Here is a 12,175-nt window from a genome sequence, read left to right as displayed (position 1 = left end):
AACGAGCAGTCGTTGATTTAAAAAAGAGAGTTGTTATAGATGAAATTTTGAAACTTCGCAATGCAGTTGTCAAACCCTCTAGCTCTAGGCTCTGATCCCTTCAAATCTCTCTAGGTCCACGAGAGAAATAAATGAGAACCTTTAATGATTTTTCTTTCTTTCATTCATAGCTTTCAGAAACATTATGATTGGCAACTGAAGTTGAACCCCGCAGTCATAACTCTGAGCTTATGTCTCATAATTACCAATAACAATCACTAGTAATAAACACATAAATCAAGAATTGTAATTAAATCCACATTCGCGGTGTCATCATAAACCGCGCGTGCACCCATCGGCGAATGTGGGCCGTTTATTTATGGGTCTTCCTACTGATCGCATTTATGTTAGAAACAACGCACATGGATGAGATCGAGAGGAACTATGAAGCACGCGATCCTATGCGCATAGTTTATTCTTTTGATTTAATGCGTTTTCACGTAATGCCTTTCAGCATAAATACGTCCTACAGATCCGTTTGCAAAGGATTCCGCGGCGAGTTTCCACACCTTTCCGCATTTGAATATCGTCCAAGCCGCAATTCCACGAAGGGATCCACAAATCAGGGAGTGTGGAATGGTGCCACAGTCGCCGACTGCCCCCAAGTACCACTCGATACCACACGCAGCGTCCTGGTTTATCAACTTCCTGGTTCTCATCTACAGGGTGTCTACAAGTCCGGAAATAGTACCGATTTTTTAAGTGCGGTCCGGAAGTACTGAAAAAGTGCGGAAATTCCGCAAAAAGGTCCGGAAATTTTTTTAATTTGTTGTCATTTTTGTCGCAATTTCAAATTTTTGAAATGTTTTTAATTTCGTCAAATGGAGGTACTGAAAAAGTACGGAATTTTTCTGTTGGAGGAGGCACTGAATTTCTTGAGAATGTACTGAAAAAGTACTGTAAAAGTACTTATTTTTGACCTGCCTGTTTTAGTAGACACCCTGTTGCTGGAGAGGAGCCTTGTGTGACCATAATGACTCGAGTGTCGAAAATGATGGAACGACGCGAATAAGTAAAAAGCGGTCAACGAATTTTTCTGACCGAGAATTTTTCACCCGGAATCGAAACGATTTGAGGCTCATATGAGGGGCTTGGAAGACAAGGGGCACAAGTGCAGATTTTGAAAAAATTGAGGTAGGTATTTATGATTTCAAGTAACTACTCTTGTTGAAACTTCTGATGAAAATTCGCTCCCGAATTCCAATTTTTAAGCTTCAAAATGTCAGTTTGGACTCTCTTTTCGCCATGAGGATCCTTTGTAATTTTGAAACTTCAAAGACGTACTATTTCTCGAAACGGCAAAAACTGCACTTAGGTATGCGCCTTGATCTCCAAGCTCCTCATATCGTCGTTCCTCTGACGCAAGGGCGTATCTCGATTTCCACGTGAGCCCTGGAGAGCATGGAGTTATATGGAAAACAGGGCTCACGTAGGAATTGAGATACGCCCTTACGTCAGAGGAACGACGATATAATCATTTAAATGCGCTCTAGGGAGAAATCCTGAGCGTATCTAACTCCTAGATTATGAAAAGTGTATTTGATTTGAGATTTACAGAAATTAGCTTGAAAATCAGTCGTTTCCCCTAAAAAATAATTAAAAAAGTTAGGCGTTGGTTACTTCGTCAGAAATGCTCGTCAAACTGCGTGTCTCATCTGACAAACAGACGACCATTACCACGTCATTCATTAGTCGTCGGTCAGCATTGGGTGCAGATTAGTGCTGCTCCCTGAAAGTATCTTTTAGACGGCGTGAATCTGCCTCCAGAAGTGGATCCAGCAAAGTGGCAACACCGTATTTCCTCCATTTAAACCTATGTTAAATGATCGATTCTTGTCGGAGCACCCGCCCCCTCCAAGAATCGATACATTTTCATAGGTTTAAACGGAGGAACCCCGGTGTTGCCAATTTGCTAGATCTGCCGATGTCTGCCTCTGGGCATACTCCAGAGTAAAATTAGGTAACTTACTTGAAGAACTCTTCACCGGGGGACTGTGAGAATTTTGGCTGAGGATTCGAGCCATTGTTGAGCTTCATGAGATCCGGCGACCAGCAGTTAGGGGTGTTCCACTTGTTGCCGCAGTGACTCCACGGTGGTAGACTACGGAACGCCGTGAAGAAGTAGTAGATGGAGTAAGCTATGATGACACTGTAGTACGAGGACATGAAGAATGACAATATTACACTCGAGAGACCAGCTCCTGCAAATAATAAAATTGAAAAATATGAAAATCAATCTCAAAATAAAATTGATCAATATTTGTTGATTTCTTCGTGCCAAGAAGAATTATAGTTCTTTAGAGGAAAAGTGATACAATCAGGTGCACAGCCATGACATCCCTGCTTGTGATGGTGGCCCAGTTGAAATTTCTCTTTTTTCTAATTTCTCCTTCCCCTACACCTGTCTCTCCTCTTTTACCCTTCTTGAGAATTTGAGGATTATATGCGGAAAAGTGAGGTAAGACCAAGTACCGTTACCGTACAGGGTGATCCCAAAAGTCTCGCACCCGTCTGTAGCCCCTAAGGTTCTCGCCCCTTTTCAGAGTGATCCCCTTAGAATTTTGGAGGTGCCTAAAGTAGTTTCTTTTCATCTAGGAGCACTCACAAAATTTCCCGTGTCAACCTTAATTCGTTCAAAAGTTACAGGAGTGATGCTTGGTGCTGGTGGAGCCGGACTTTTAGCTCACCCTGTACGTTTGCCCAATCTGGACTGAGCAAAGTAAATAGAGTCTTGGTAAAGTTTACCATATTGGATGGTGAGTTTTAATTTTCATTTTGGTAAATCCTCCCGGTATTTCGAGTGCCCTACTGCCCTCGTCCAGAAGTCCTCTACTGTTCAAAATCAAGTAAACTTATGGCGAAACCTGTTACACTTTTCTCAGTCTGATTCTGATTTGGGGACTGATATGAGAAAAAGAAGGGTCACCCATGAACATACCCTTCATCCCAAGTAGCAGAGGTTGCAACAACTTGCAACAAAATCGTTTGATTCTTGCAACTAATAGATTGATGTGCAGATTGCCTACTCTATCCCCCGAAGGAGCTATCATTGTCGGAACTAGTTGCAATTAAGTTGAAACGTGTTTCAACTTGAAAGTATTGCTGGTTGCCTATCTTTAGATTTTAAACAACTTTGGTGCAGCAATTTTGCAATCTCAGCGGGTTGCAACTTTGTCTTCCGATCAGATCGTCGAAAATCTGCACTTATCGACCAAAAGTTGACCGAAAGTTGCGACTTTGTTGCAACTAATACCAACATTGTTTCAACATATTGCAACTTTTACATTGAAAAATGCTACTTGGGATAGAATCTGACACAACATCAGAGCGGAAGACATCGTAATCTGAGCGGGCGCGGGGCGCAAGTCAATTGACTCTGAGACGCGCTCATATACGAATCAAACACGCGGTGAATTTTAAAAGGTGCTAATAGGTATGCTCCAGACGTCCATTTATATTGTCGTCGCTAATGAGAGTGAGTTCTCGTCACGAAGGATCTGTATCTGTATCGGATATTGTGCTGGACGTGACCTGACGCGACGCGACGTGGCCGGCTATTTGCATGGCAATCTAATCAGGAGCATCCGACCAGTGTTTTAATTAGCGCTTGCTCGCTCTATTTGTTCGCGCTTTTGCATGGGCGTTTCCGAAAATGATTTGCAGGGCTCTGCAAAACCTTCTGCAATTATTTCCATGACGATTAGCAGATTCGACTAGAGTCCCTTTATACCCAGAGTTACGACAACTCACTTTTGGTTGGGCCAGGGTTGGGCTGAAAGTGGCCTAAAAAAAAATCCAATTCTGATTGGTTCTCGCTCATGGAGGCCGAAACGAATGCACCAAGATGGCGGTACCTCGTATGTGAACAAGAATAATGAAAATATTACCTAATTGTGGTTTATCAAGAGTAAATTGTTATTCCCATCGGTCCAAAATGAAAATAGATTAAGAAATTATTCACAAACCAATCTCATTTTCTTTTTAATTGATCAATTTGTTGATGTTGTTGTTTCTGTGTGACAGACATCGCAGGATTCCTGATCCTTATCCCCCAATATCGTTCGTTTGGGTGCACTCGTTTCGGCCTCCATGGCCAGCCAAGGCCGGCTGTCAGTCAGCTGATAATCGAGTTGTCGTAACTCTGGGTATAAAGGGACTCTAGATTCGACCTAAGCAGGGAAACTCTGTACATACAAAGCTGCGGAAAACAGTTCTGTAGGACATTCTCAGTCATCGACCCTCTCTTCTTGAGATGTTGGCGTAAGATATTTGATAGTGCATAACAGCCCATACATTTTTTCTAATTTTGCTAAATTCGTTTCGCTCCTTCAATTTTTTATTTTTTCCGCCTTTGCTGCTCTGACATAGTTTGGGATGCAGGGAAAAACTTACAAAGAAACCTCATACAAGGTGTCTGAGGGCGACGGGTGTGTTACTGGGTGCTCAATGTTTGTTTTTATATCAGCAAGAGAAAATAGATCCTTAAAAATTCGATGATCAAGGCTTTACAAGAATGACTTGAAATTGAAGTTTTTTGCGCATTTATCAACAAAATTACGAAAGCGCTGACGAGTTTTTATTTTCGCTTATTCTGTGACATCCACGTGAAGCTTCTTACCTTTGAAAAATGGACATAGTTTTGACAAGGCTCCAATAGGACCCCTTTTGGTGAACTGGCCAATGGCTAGTTCCATGTACATTAATGGCACTCCACACAAAAGCTGCATGATGAAGTATGGAACTAAAAACACTCCTGAAACATACAGAAACAAAAATCACAAATTAATTTCACGACTTTCATTCACTTGAGCTTTACACTTGAGATTTACTTTCAAGCTGAGAGAGGATTTCTTCATCCCAAATTAATGGGAAAATCCTTATACTTAAAACAAGACCAAAAAGCAGTTCTTTAATACCTCTTTATTCAGAGAAATTTAAGGCAACTTCCAATTTTGGGACCATGTCAGGTGAATTGAACGGCAGACTGTTTTAGGTCGTTTCAAGACGCTCCTACCTTCAAACTTCCCTCAGTTGAAATCGCCGCCAAACGAGTAGGGATTTTAATGCATGCATTGTTGTAGGTATAAGCACGCTGCATGAGAGTGGACGCAATATAAGTTTAAAAGTAAAAATCATCCAAGTATTACAAAGTGCACTTTGTTCATACCTTTTTAATCTCATCTTTTGATTTATTGAATCCTGAACTAGGTATAAGGCGTTAAGCTATAACTTTTCGGTCAATCCCATAGTTACTTTCTCGCTCACTTCACCGTAGTCTTAAATCCTGACGGCGGAGGAAAGCGGGGGAGGGCGTTAATTTTTGATCATCCGAGGTTTGTTCAATAAGTGGTTGGGAGTTAGGAACTATAGGGAGATTCAATTGCCACAACACTCGAGTGTCTTCATTCGCAATTCGCGACACCCAGCGAAGGTCATAGGTCTCAAGTTGACGCAAAGGTCAGAGCATTCTGTGCTCCGCTCTGGGCCATGCACACACACACGCACAACGTTGCCGGCTGGAAACCATAACTTACCACTCTCAAGCTTGCTAGAAAGGCGTTAATTAATTCCTTTAATAGCATGGCGTGAGAGGAGTATATAACACTGGAGAAAAAAACACATTAGATCTAGAGTCCAGACTCTTAAAAACATCGACAAGAAAAAATACTCTTGATTCAATCGGATTTTTGCTTAAATCAAGAACCAAGCTCTAATTGAGCGGATTTCCTTTTGATTTAAGCAAAAATCTGATTGAATCAAGAGTATTTTTTCTTGTCGATGTTTTCAAGAGTCTGGACTCTAGATCCAATGAGTTTTTTTTTTTTTTTGCCAGTGTATAAGTAGATACACTTCACTCTCGACCATTCTGTCGTCTCGAGTGTCGTTTTAGCTAAAAAATGAAAGCCAAAAATACATATTTTGCAAGATACTGATACTGCACTTCAGACCTAACTCGATTTGCGATTTTTTCGCCCGAGTTAAAAGGCGTAAACTCCGTCAAGTTTCGATAGGTTGCACAGGGGCTAGACGCTTCCCACCCCGCCCGCCCGCCGTGTCTGGTAGTCGGTAATGCTCAGAAAAAACGTCGTATGAACATGCGAGCGTAGGCAAATAGTTCCTCATTACATAAGGTTTTTTTCGAATCACTCAAGACTTTCCACCGAGTATATTTTCGGAAATTTTTTCGCGACGTTTAATCCAGGCTACTTGAAAATTTCAACGAAATATAATGCAAAAAATCCTCAGAAATCGGTTATGACACCGAGGTGAATTTAGCAACTTTCAAGTGCTCATACGTTGTTTCTCCTTAGCGTCGCAGAGGATGCAAGCCATTAGTAGACCGCGAAACCGTATTGTCTCCTGCACTGCACGGATGGCGCGACGCGACGGGTCCCTCGTGTTACACCCCCTCCCCCCTCCACCTCGCCGTTCCTACAATCCTAATCGCCCCACTTGCATTACGTGCAATCAGTCTAATAGCTACTTCGTGCCTTTTTATTATACCCTGCGCAGCTAATTTCAACGACTTGGCGTCTTTTCCTCTTTTGCCACTCGTTCCGTCGCCTCACTTATAAAATAGCGTAAGTGAGTTTTTAAATAACCCGCAAACCGCAAGGAAAGACGTGTAATGAGGCTCTATTAGCAGTATTGTTACGAGTTTTTTATAAGGAGAGCGATGATGTGCAACACTCTCCGATTTTAAGCACCTTTAAACTCGTTCTCGCTGCTTTACCTGGGAAGCGTGAACTTTTACACCTGTGACGTCACTTTGGGGAAAGGAGGGGAGGCCTCCTCTTTTTTCAATTGGCAATTTTCAGTAAGATCCACAACTGGTTCGTATCTTAACCTCTAATCCTAGCGGTAAATTGCGTGTGCGTCGCAATCAGTATAATAGGAATATTAACGCTTAAAGGATATTGCCCTCTGTCAGGGGTATCTGGTTGATAAATTGGGGAATTCAGTCGGTAAATTGAGGATTCTAATCACATTCATAAGCATGTCAAAATAGATAGACGCGTCTCGTGTAATTATAACTATATCGCTAAAGGGGTCATTCTTAAATTACGCAACGCCAGATATATCGGAGGAGTACTTGATGCCTCCGTGCCCTCTTAACAATCCGTAATACTGCTCTGATGAGCCCTCACATTGAAAACTAAAATAAACCGTTTATTTTCAAAATCACGTAAGCGCCAAAATTGGTACCTCACGCATTCCGGGGAGTTCAAATAGTTGTATCATTGCGCCGTAAGAATGTGATGGAAGATTACAATTGCAATAGCCTCCATGCACGCTGGGCTTGTCGATTTCCTTTGATATTTTTGCAGTGGTGAATGCATATAGCTGAAGTGCGCCTCAGCTAGAATTGTATATAGCAAATGGGTAATTTTTATAGGAGGATTATAAATAAACAAGTGGTTAAAAATGAAAACAAAATAATATGAACAATGCAAAACGATATTCCGGATATCGGAACTTTGGCTGTTTTGAAAACGCCTTCAAATGCGGCGTGATACCTCACGCATTCCGGGGAGTTCAAATAGTTGTATCATTGCGCCGTAAGAATATGACAGATGATTAAAATGGAAATAGCCTTCATACACGCTGGGCTTGTCCGTAAAGGGAATAGATTCCGCTTTGCATTCATATCCCTCGGGATTCTCGGATGCTATATGAAGTTCGTCACAGAATTTCACTCCAAATTTTTTAATTTACAGTGTAATTTATGAGAGCAAATCGATGCGTCCTCGACTGACATTTGCTGGAGCCGTAAGACCCGAGTCTGTTAGAGTAGGTCTAAAAGGAAATTTCTTCGATACCTTGACCGTTTTACTCAGCAAATTTTTGAGGAATTAGCAAGAGAAAAAGAAGGGAAAAACTCCTAATTAACTGGACTGCCCCTGCGGAAACCAATTGTACCTATTTTTACCCGAAACAATGAAGATGTTGCATGTGTGAGGAATTCACGATTTGACTGTTGATTCTTATGTAAAAGTTCGCGAGAAACACGATGGTGCCACTGGTTTTCTCTGAATCCACTCCCAAGCTCAAAAAAAGCTCTCAAGTTGAGGCCAAAATGGAGGGGATATCCCACGCTACCCTGAGAGTCCACCTCTACATCAAAACAAAATCTCCATGCAAAGATAGGGAGCAAATACATTAGCAGTGATGCCGTGTTCTCAGTTTTAGAGTCTCCAAATAAAGAGGCAGCCTTGTCAATGTATTTGCTCCCTATTTTTGCATGGAGAGTTTGTTTTGATGTAGAGGTGGACTCTCAGGATAGCGTGGGATATTCCCTCATTTTGGCCTCAACTTGAGAGCTTTTTTTGAGCTTGGGAGTCGATTTCAGAGAAAACTAGTGGCACCATAGTGTTCCTCGCGAACTTTTACATAAGAATTAATAGTCAAATCTCAAATACCTCACACATGCAACATCTCCATTTCACTCCAATTTTTTTAAATTACGGTGTAATTTATGAGAGCAAATCAATGCGTCCTCGACTGACATTTGCTGGAGCCGTAAGACCCGAGTCTGTTAGAGTAGGTCTAAGTGGAAATTTCTTCGATACCTTGACCGTTTCACTCGGCAAATTTTTGAAGAATTCGCAAGAGAAAAAGAAGGGAAAAACTCCCAATTAACTGGACTGCCCCCGCGGAAACCAATTGCACCTATTTTTACCCGAAACAATGAAGGCGAGCCCGGAGTTTGCATATCCTCCGGTGAGTTTGCAACGGATTAATTGGGTAAAACTGGCGGAGGAAGGGCTGGAAGAAGGGAGCACTTAACCTCCATGATTTCTGCATGTAGCCTGTGGATAATTGACCGGGATTACTTTGCAGGGTCGAAACGCTCATGCTGCAACTATTTCAATGACTCAATTTAGGTTTCCCTTGAATATAAATCCCAAGGTCAGGGGGAACCCGGTGGCACACGGCTCAGCTCTGGCGAGGAAATTGAAAATGACACCAGAGAGGACAAAAGAATATCAAAAAGGCAATTTTTCCATCACACGATGCCTTTTTTTTTTTTTTTTTTTTTTTTTTTTTTAATTTTGAATGATTCTCTTCTCTTTTTGAATATTGATGGGACTTTTTTGCCGCTCACTGTGCGGTATGCTTGTGGCTTGAAGAATCTCTTGGGGTGATCTTAACTATCTACACTGGGAAAAAAACACATAGGATCTAGAATCCAGACTCTTGAAAACATAGAAAAGAAAAAATACTCTTGATTCGATCGGATTTTTGCTTGAATCAAAACGAAATCCGCTTTAATTAAGAGGCTTGATTTTTATTTAAGCTAGATTCTGATTGAATCAAGAGTACTTTTTTTTGTCGATGTTTTTAAGAGTCTGGACTCTAGATCCAATGTGTTTTTTTTTTTTTCTTTTTTTTTTCCAGTGTAATACTCAACCAGAACCATTTCTGACACACGTTTCCTGAGTTTGAGAGAAAAAGTCATTCGCAGAACCAGAATGCTGTTCTTATTTCGCATTCAAGTTTCTCCAGTTAACCCGATCGTCAATTCCTATGGAGCCAACCGTCATTATTTTTGTTTTTTATAAGACAACCGTCAACAAGTCTAACTGGACAAAAAGTCAGCGTACGCCGTACGGGGAAGTCAACCACGGTTCAGAGTTTCTCGCGAGCCGATCTCTTTTCTCAGATCTCCATAAGGTACGTTTTAAACTGTGCATTTTTAGGAGGCAAATCTGGTATCGCATTTAAACATTGAGCCCACGCTGTATAATTTTACGCGCCTTTTAAGAGACAGAAGATTTGTCATGTCGATTCTTGTGCATACTTTCAATACTAAACCGATGACAGCTAATCCTCGGTCGCGCTCTAAAAGCTCGTAAACTTATTTGGCGTTGATTCTAATAGGTATTTAATGGATTGGGAGATAGGATTAGAAAATAAGCACCAAAATAACCGATCCTTCCTGGAACACGGTGAACACGTGTTGAATTCAGAAAATTAACTCATTAGTGAGAAATTCACGATGTTTGTGTCTATCGATTCAAACTTGCCCAAAAATTAAAATTTCAACTTGATGTTCGCTTTTCCGCGGGTAAGAATTTTGCGTTTGCCGATTCTAAAAGGTGCTGCGAACGCTTGTGTCTCGCTTTGGAGTGAATTATCGTAATTTCCTATTGAATGGAATCCCAGATAAAAACCAATAAGTGAAAGAAGGCCGTATGAGCCTCCAGGCGTTGTCAAACAGGGCCGGATTTACCTACTTGCCGCCCATGGGCCGCTTATATTTTGCCGCCCCCTTCTCATTCGTTTTTAAACATCAATAAAAACCATCAAAGGAACGTGCCGAAGGCGGAGGGGTGCTTAAGACGCGTTTACTCTTGTTGGGCGAATTTTTTGCGAAAGCCTTGTCAACACTACTAGCAAAAGTTCACGGAACTTTGCTCTATAGTTAAGCTCCGTAAACCTATCTCTGTGTGGACAAGGCCTTCCATTTATAAGAAATGAACGAAAAATTATGAAAGAACAAACATAAATGAGGTTTAATGATTTTAAATTCCGCCGCCGCGCCGCGCTGACCGCACTATATTTAGCGCGATGCGTGACGTATTCCTGCAGTCTTGTAGGCGCTACGCGTTTTACGCCGCGCCGACCGCTGCTGAACGCACTGTGTTTGACGCAATGCGCGAAGTATTCATTCAGTCTTGTAGGCGCTAATATGTGTTACATGCCGACCGCGCGCCGAGGGCTTCTCCTTTTCATCTCAAGTCCTCGTCATTGCTCTCTGCGCCGCGCCGCTCCAGGACGAATTGCGTGTTTGACTTCTCTCTCATAACTTGACTAATTAAAGGTGATGTCTCTTGTATCACCGAAAGAAGACAAAATTAGAAATTACTATACTCTCAAGAAATGAGCGATTTTGTCGCCTTTTCTCGCTTGTAATTTTTATTCTGAATCCGATTCTTGTTTTTATACCTACATTTGAAAAAATTGCAAAATTTGCCGCCATGGGCCGCGGCCCATGTGGCCACCCCCTAAATCCGGTCCTGTTGTCAAATTTCCTTTGATACAACAAGAGTTTCCTGGTAAACTTATGAATATTTTCTTTCCAAATTTTCAGATACTTTTGCTCGCAATTTCACCTAAAGTTCCTGAAAATTTCAAGGAAATATATTCATAACTTTCCTCAAAAATGGACATTTTATCGAAGGAAATTTGGCAACTCTCGAATGTTCATACGGCGTTCTTCCTTAACACGGCAGTATACAGGTAATAGGTGCATAGTAATGCCATTTTAGTGGACCATTGACAAGAGTTAAAACTTTTTTTCGTTCGTAGCTTGAAAATTCACGATCCTCAGAAATCCTTCACTGAGAAGGTACCAAACCGGCGGGCGTTTATAACCTGGAGAAAGACAGTAAATTTCAAAGCGAGCTCATGCATTCGGCGAGCCTCAACCTGACTTTGTAGTCACAAGTCGGTACTCCCATCTCGACGCTTGAGACGTTAGATTTATCGAAGTCATGTCCATTCAGCTGTCTAGGCTCCGAGCTGTTCGACGTTGCCGGATGGAGGACAAAATCACTGTAGGATTCTAGAGTTTTTCATTCGTCTACGCCAAGATTTTTGGGGAGAATGCGATCTGACATCCATGCCTTTAAGATTAAGGGAGAAAGTCCCCGCAATAAAACCGTGCGAAAGTTTCCCTTTTTAAGGTATTAGATTCAAAGAAGTGCCTACGACCACGAAACAGGCGAGCTTTTTAAGAGTTATAAGATACCTAACTAGCATCCGAATTTCAAGGATGAAGAGTTCGAATGTCAAAATGGAATTGGATCGTCACTAAACAGGGTACGGAATTATGCACTGCGACATAGATTTTCTCATCCTCGTGGAATACGGTGGGCACATTACGAATTTTCAAAATTAACTCATAAAAATAAGAGAAAAGTATTTCGTGTACATCAGTTTGAACTTCCCTTTCACAACAAAAGTCTACTCTTGTGAAAATCGAGCGCTGAGCTGCTGTCAGTGAATTTTGAGATGGAAGCATTCTTTCAGCGAGCTGAATTTTTCTTGACGAATCGCAAATGCTCTAAAATAAAGGAGAGAAGCATTTTTTAATTTTTTTGGGATAGGAAGACTTCGTCCATTCGTAGGC

The 12,175-nt window shown here is 41.5% G+C and overlaps 1 protein-coding gene across 1 annotated transcript in view; it reads right to left on the bottom strand.

The window, feature by feature from the left end:
- ine (solute carrier family 6 member inebriated) overlaps positions 1 to 12,175 on the bottom strand; it is a 70,865-nt gene that overhangs the window by 11,727 nt on the left and 46,963 nt on the right. The window contains exons 3-4 of the mRNA XM_019060039.2: positions 4,658 to 4,792; positions 2,009 to 2,240 (exon numbers count right to left, since the gene is read on the bottom strand). Coding sequence (XP_018915584.2) covers positions 2,009 to 2,240; positions 4,658 to 4,792 — 367 coding nt within the window. The remainder of the gene's footprint in view (positions 1 to 2,008; positions 2,241 to 4,657; positions 4,793 to 12,175) is intronic.

Source organism: Bemisia tabaci, unplaced genomic scaffold (assembly GCF_918797505.1).
Source record: "Bemisia tabaci unplaced genomic scaffold, PGI_BMITA_v3".
Taxonomy (NCBI): Eukaryota; Metazoa; Arthropoda; class Insecta; order Hemiptera; family Aleyrodidae; genus Bemisia; species Bemisia tabaci.
The sequence above is the reverse complement of the archived record's forward strand: the minus strand, read 5'-3'. Positions and strand labels throughout refer to the sequence as shown.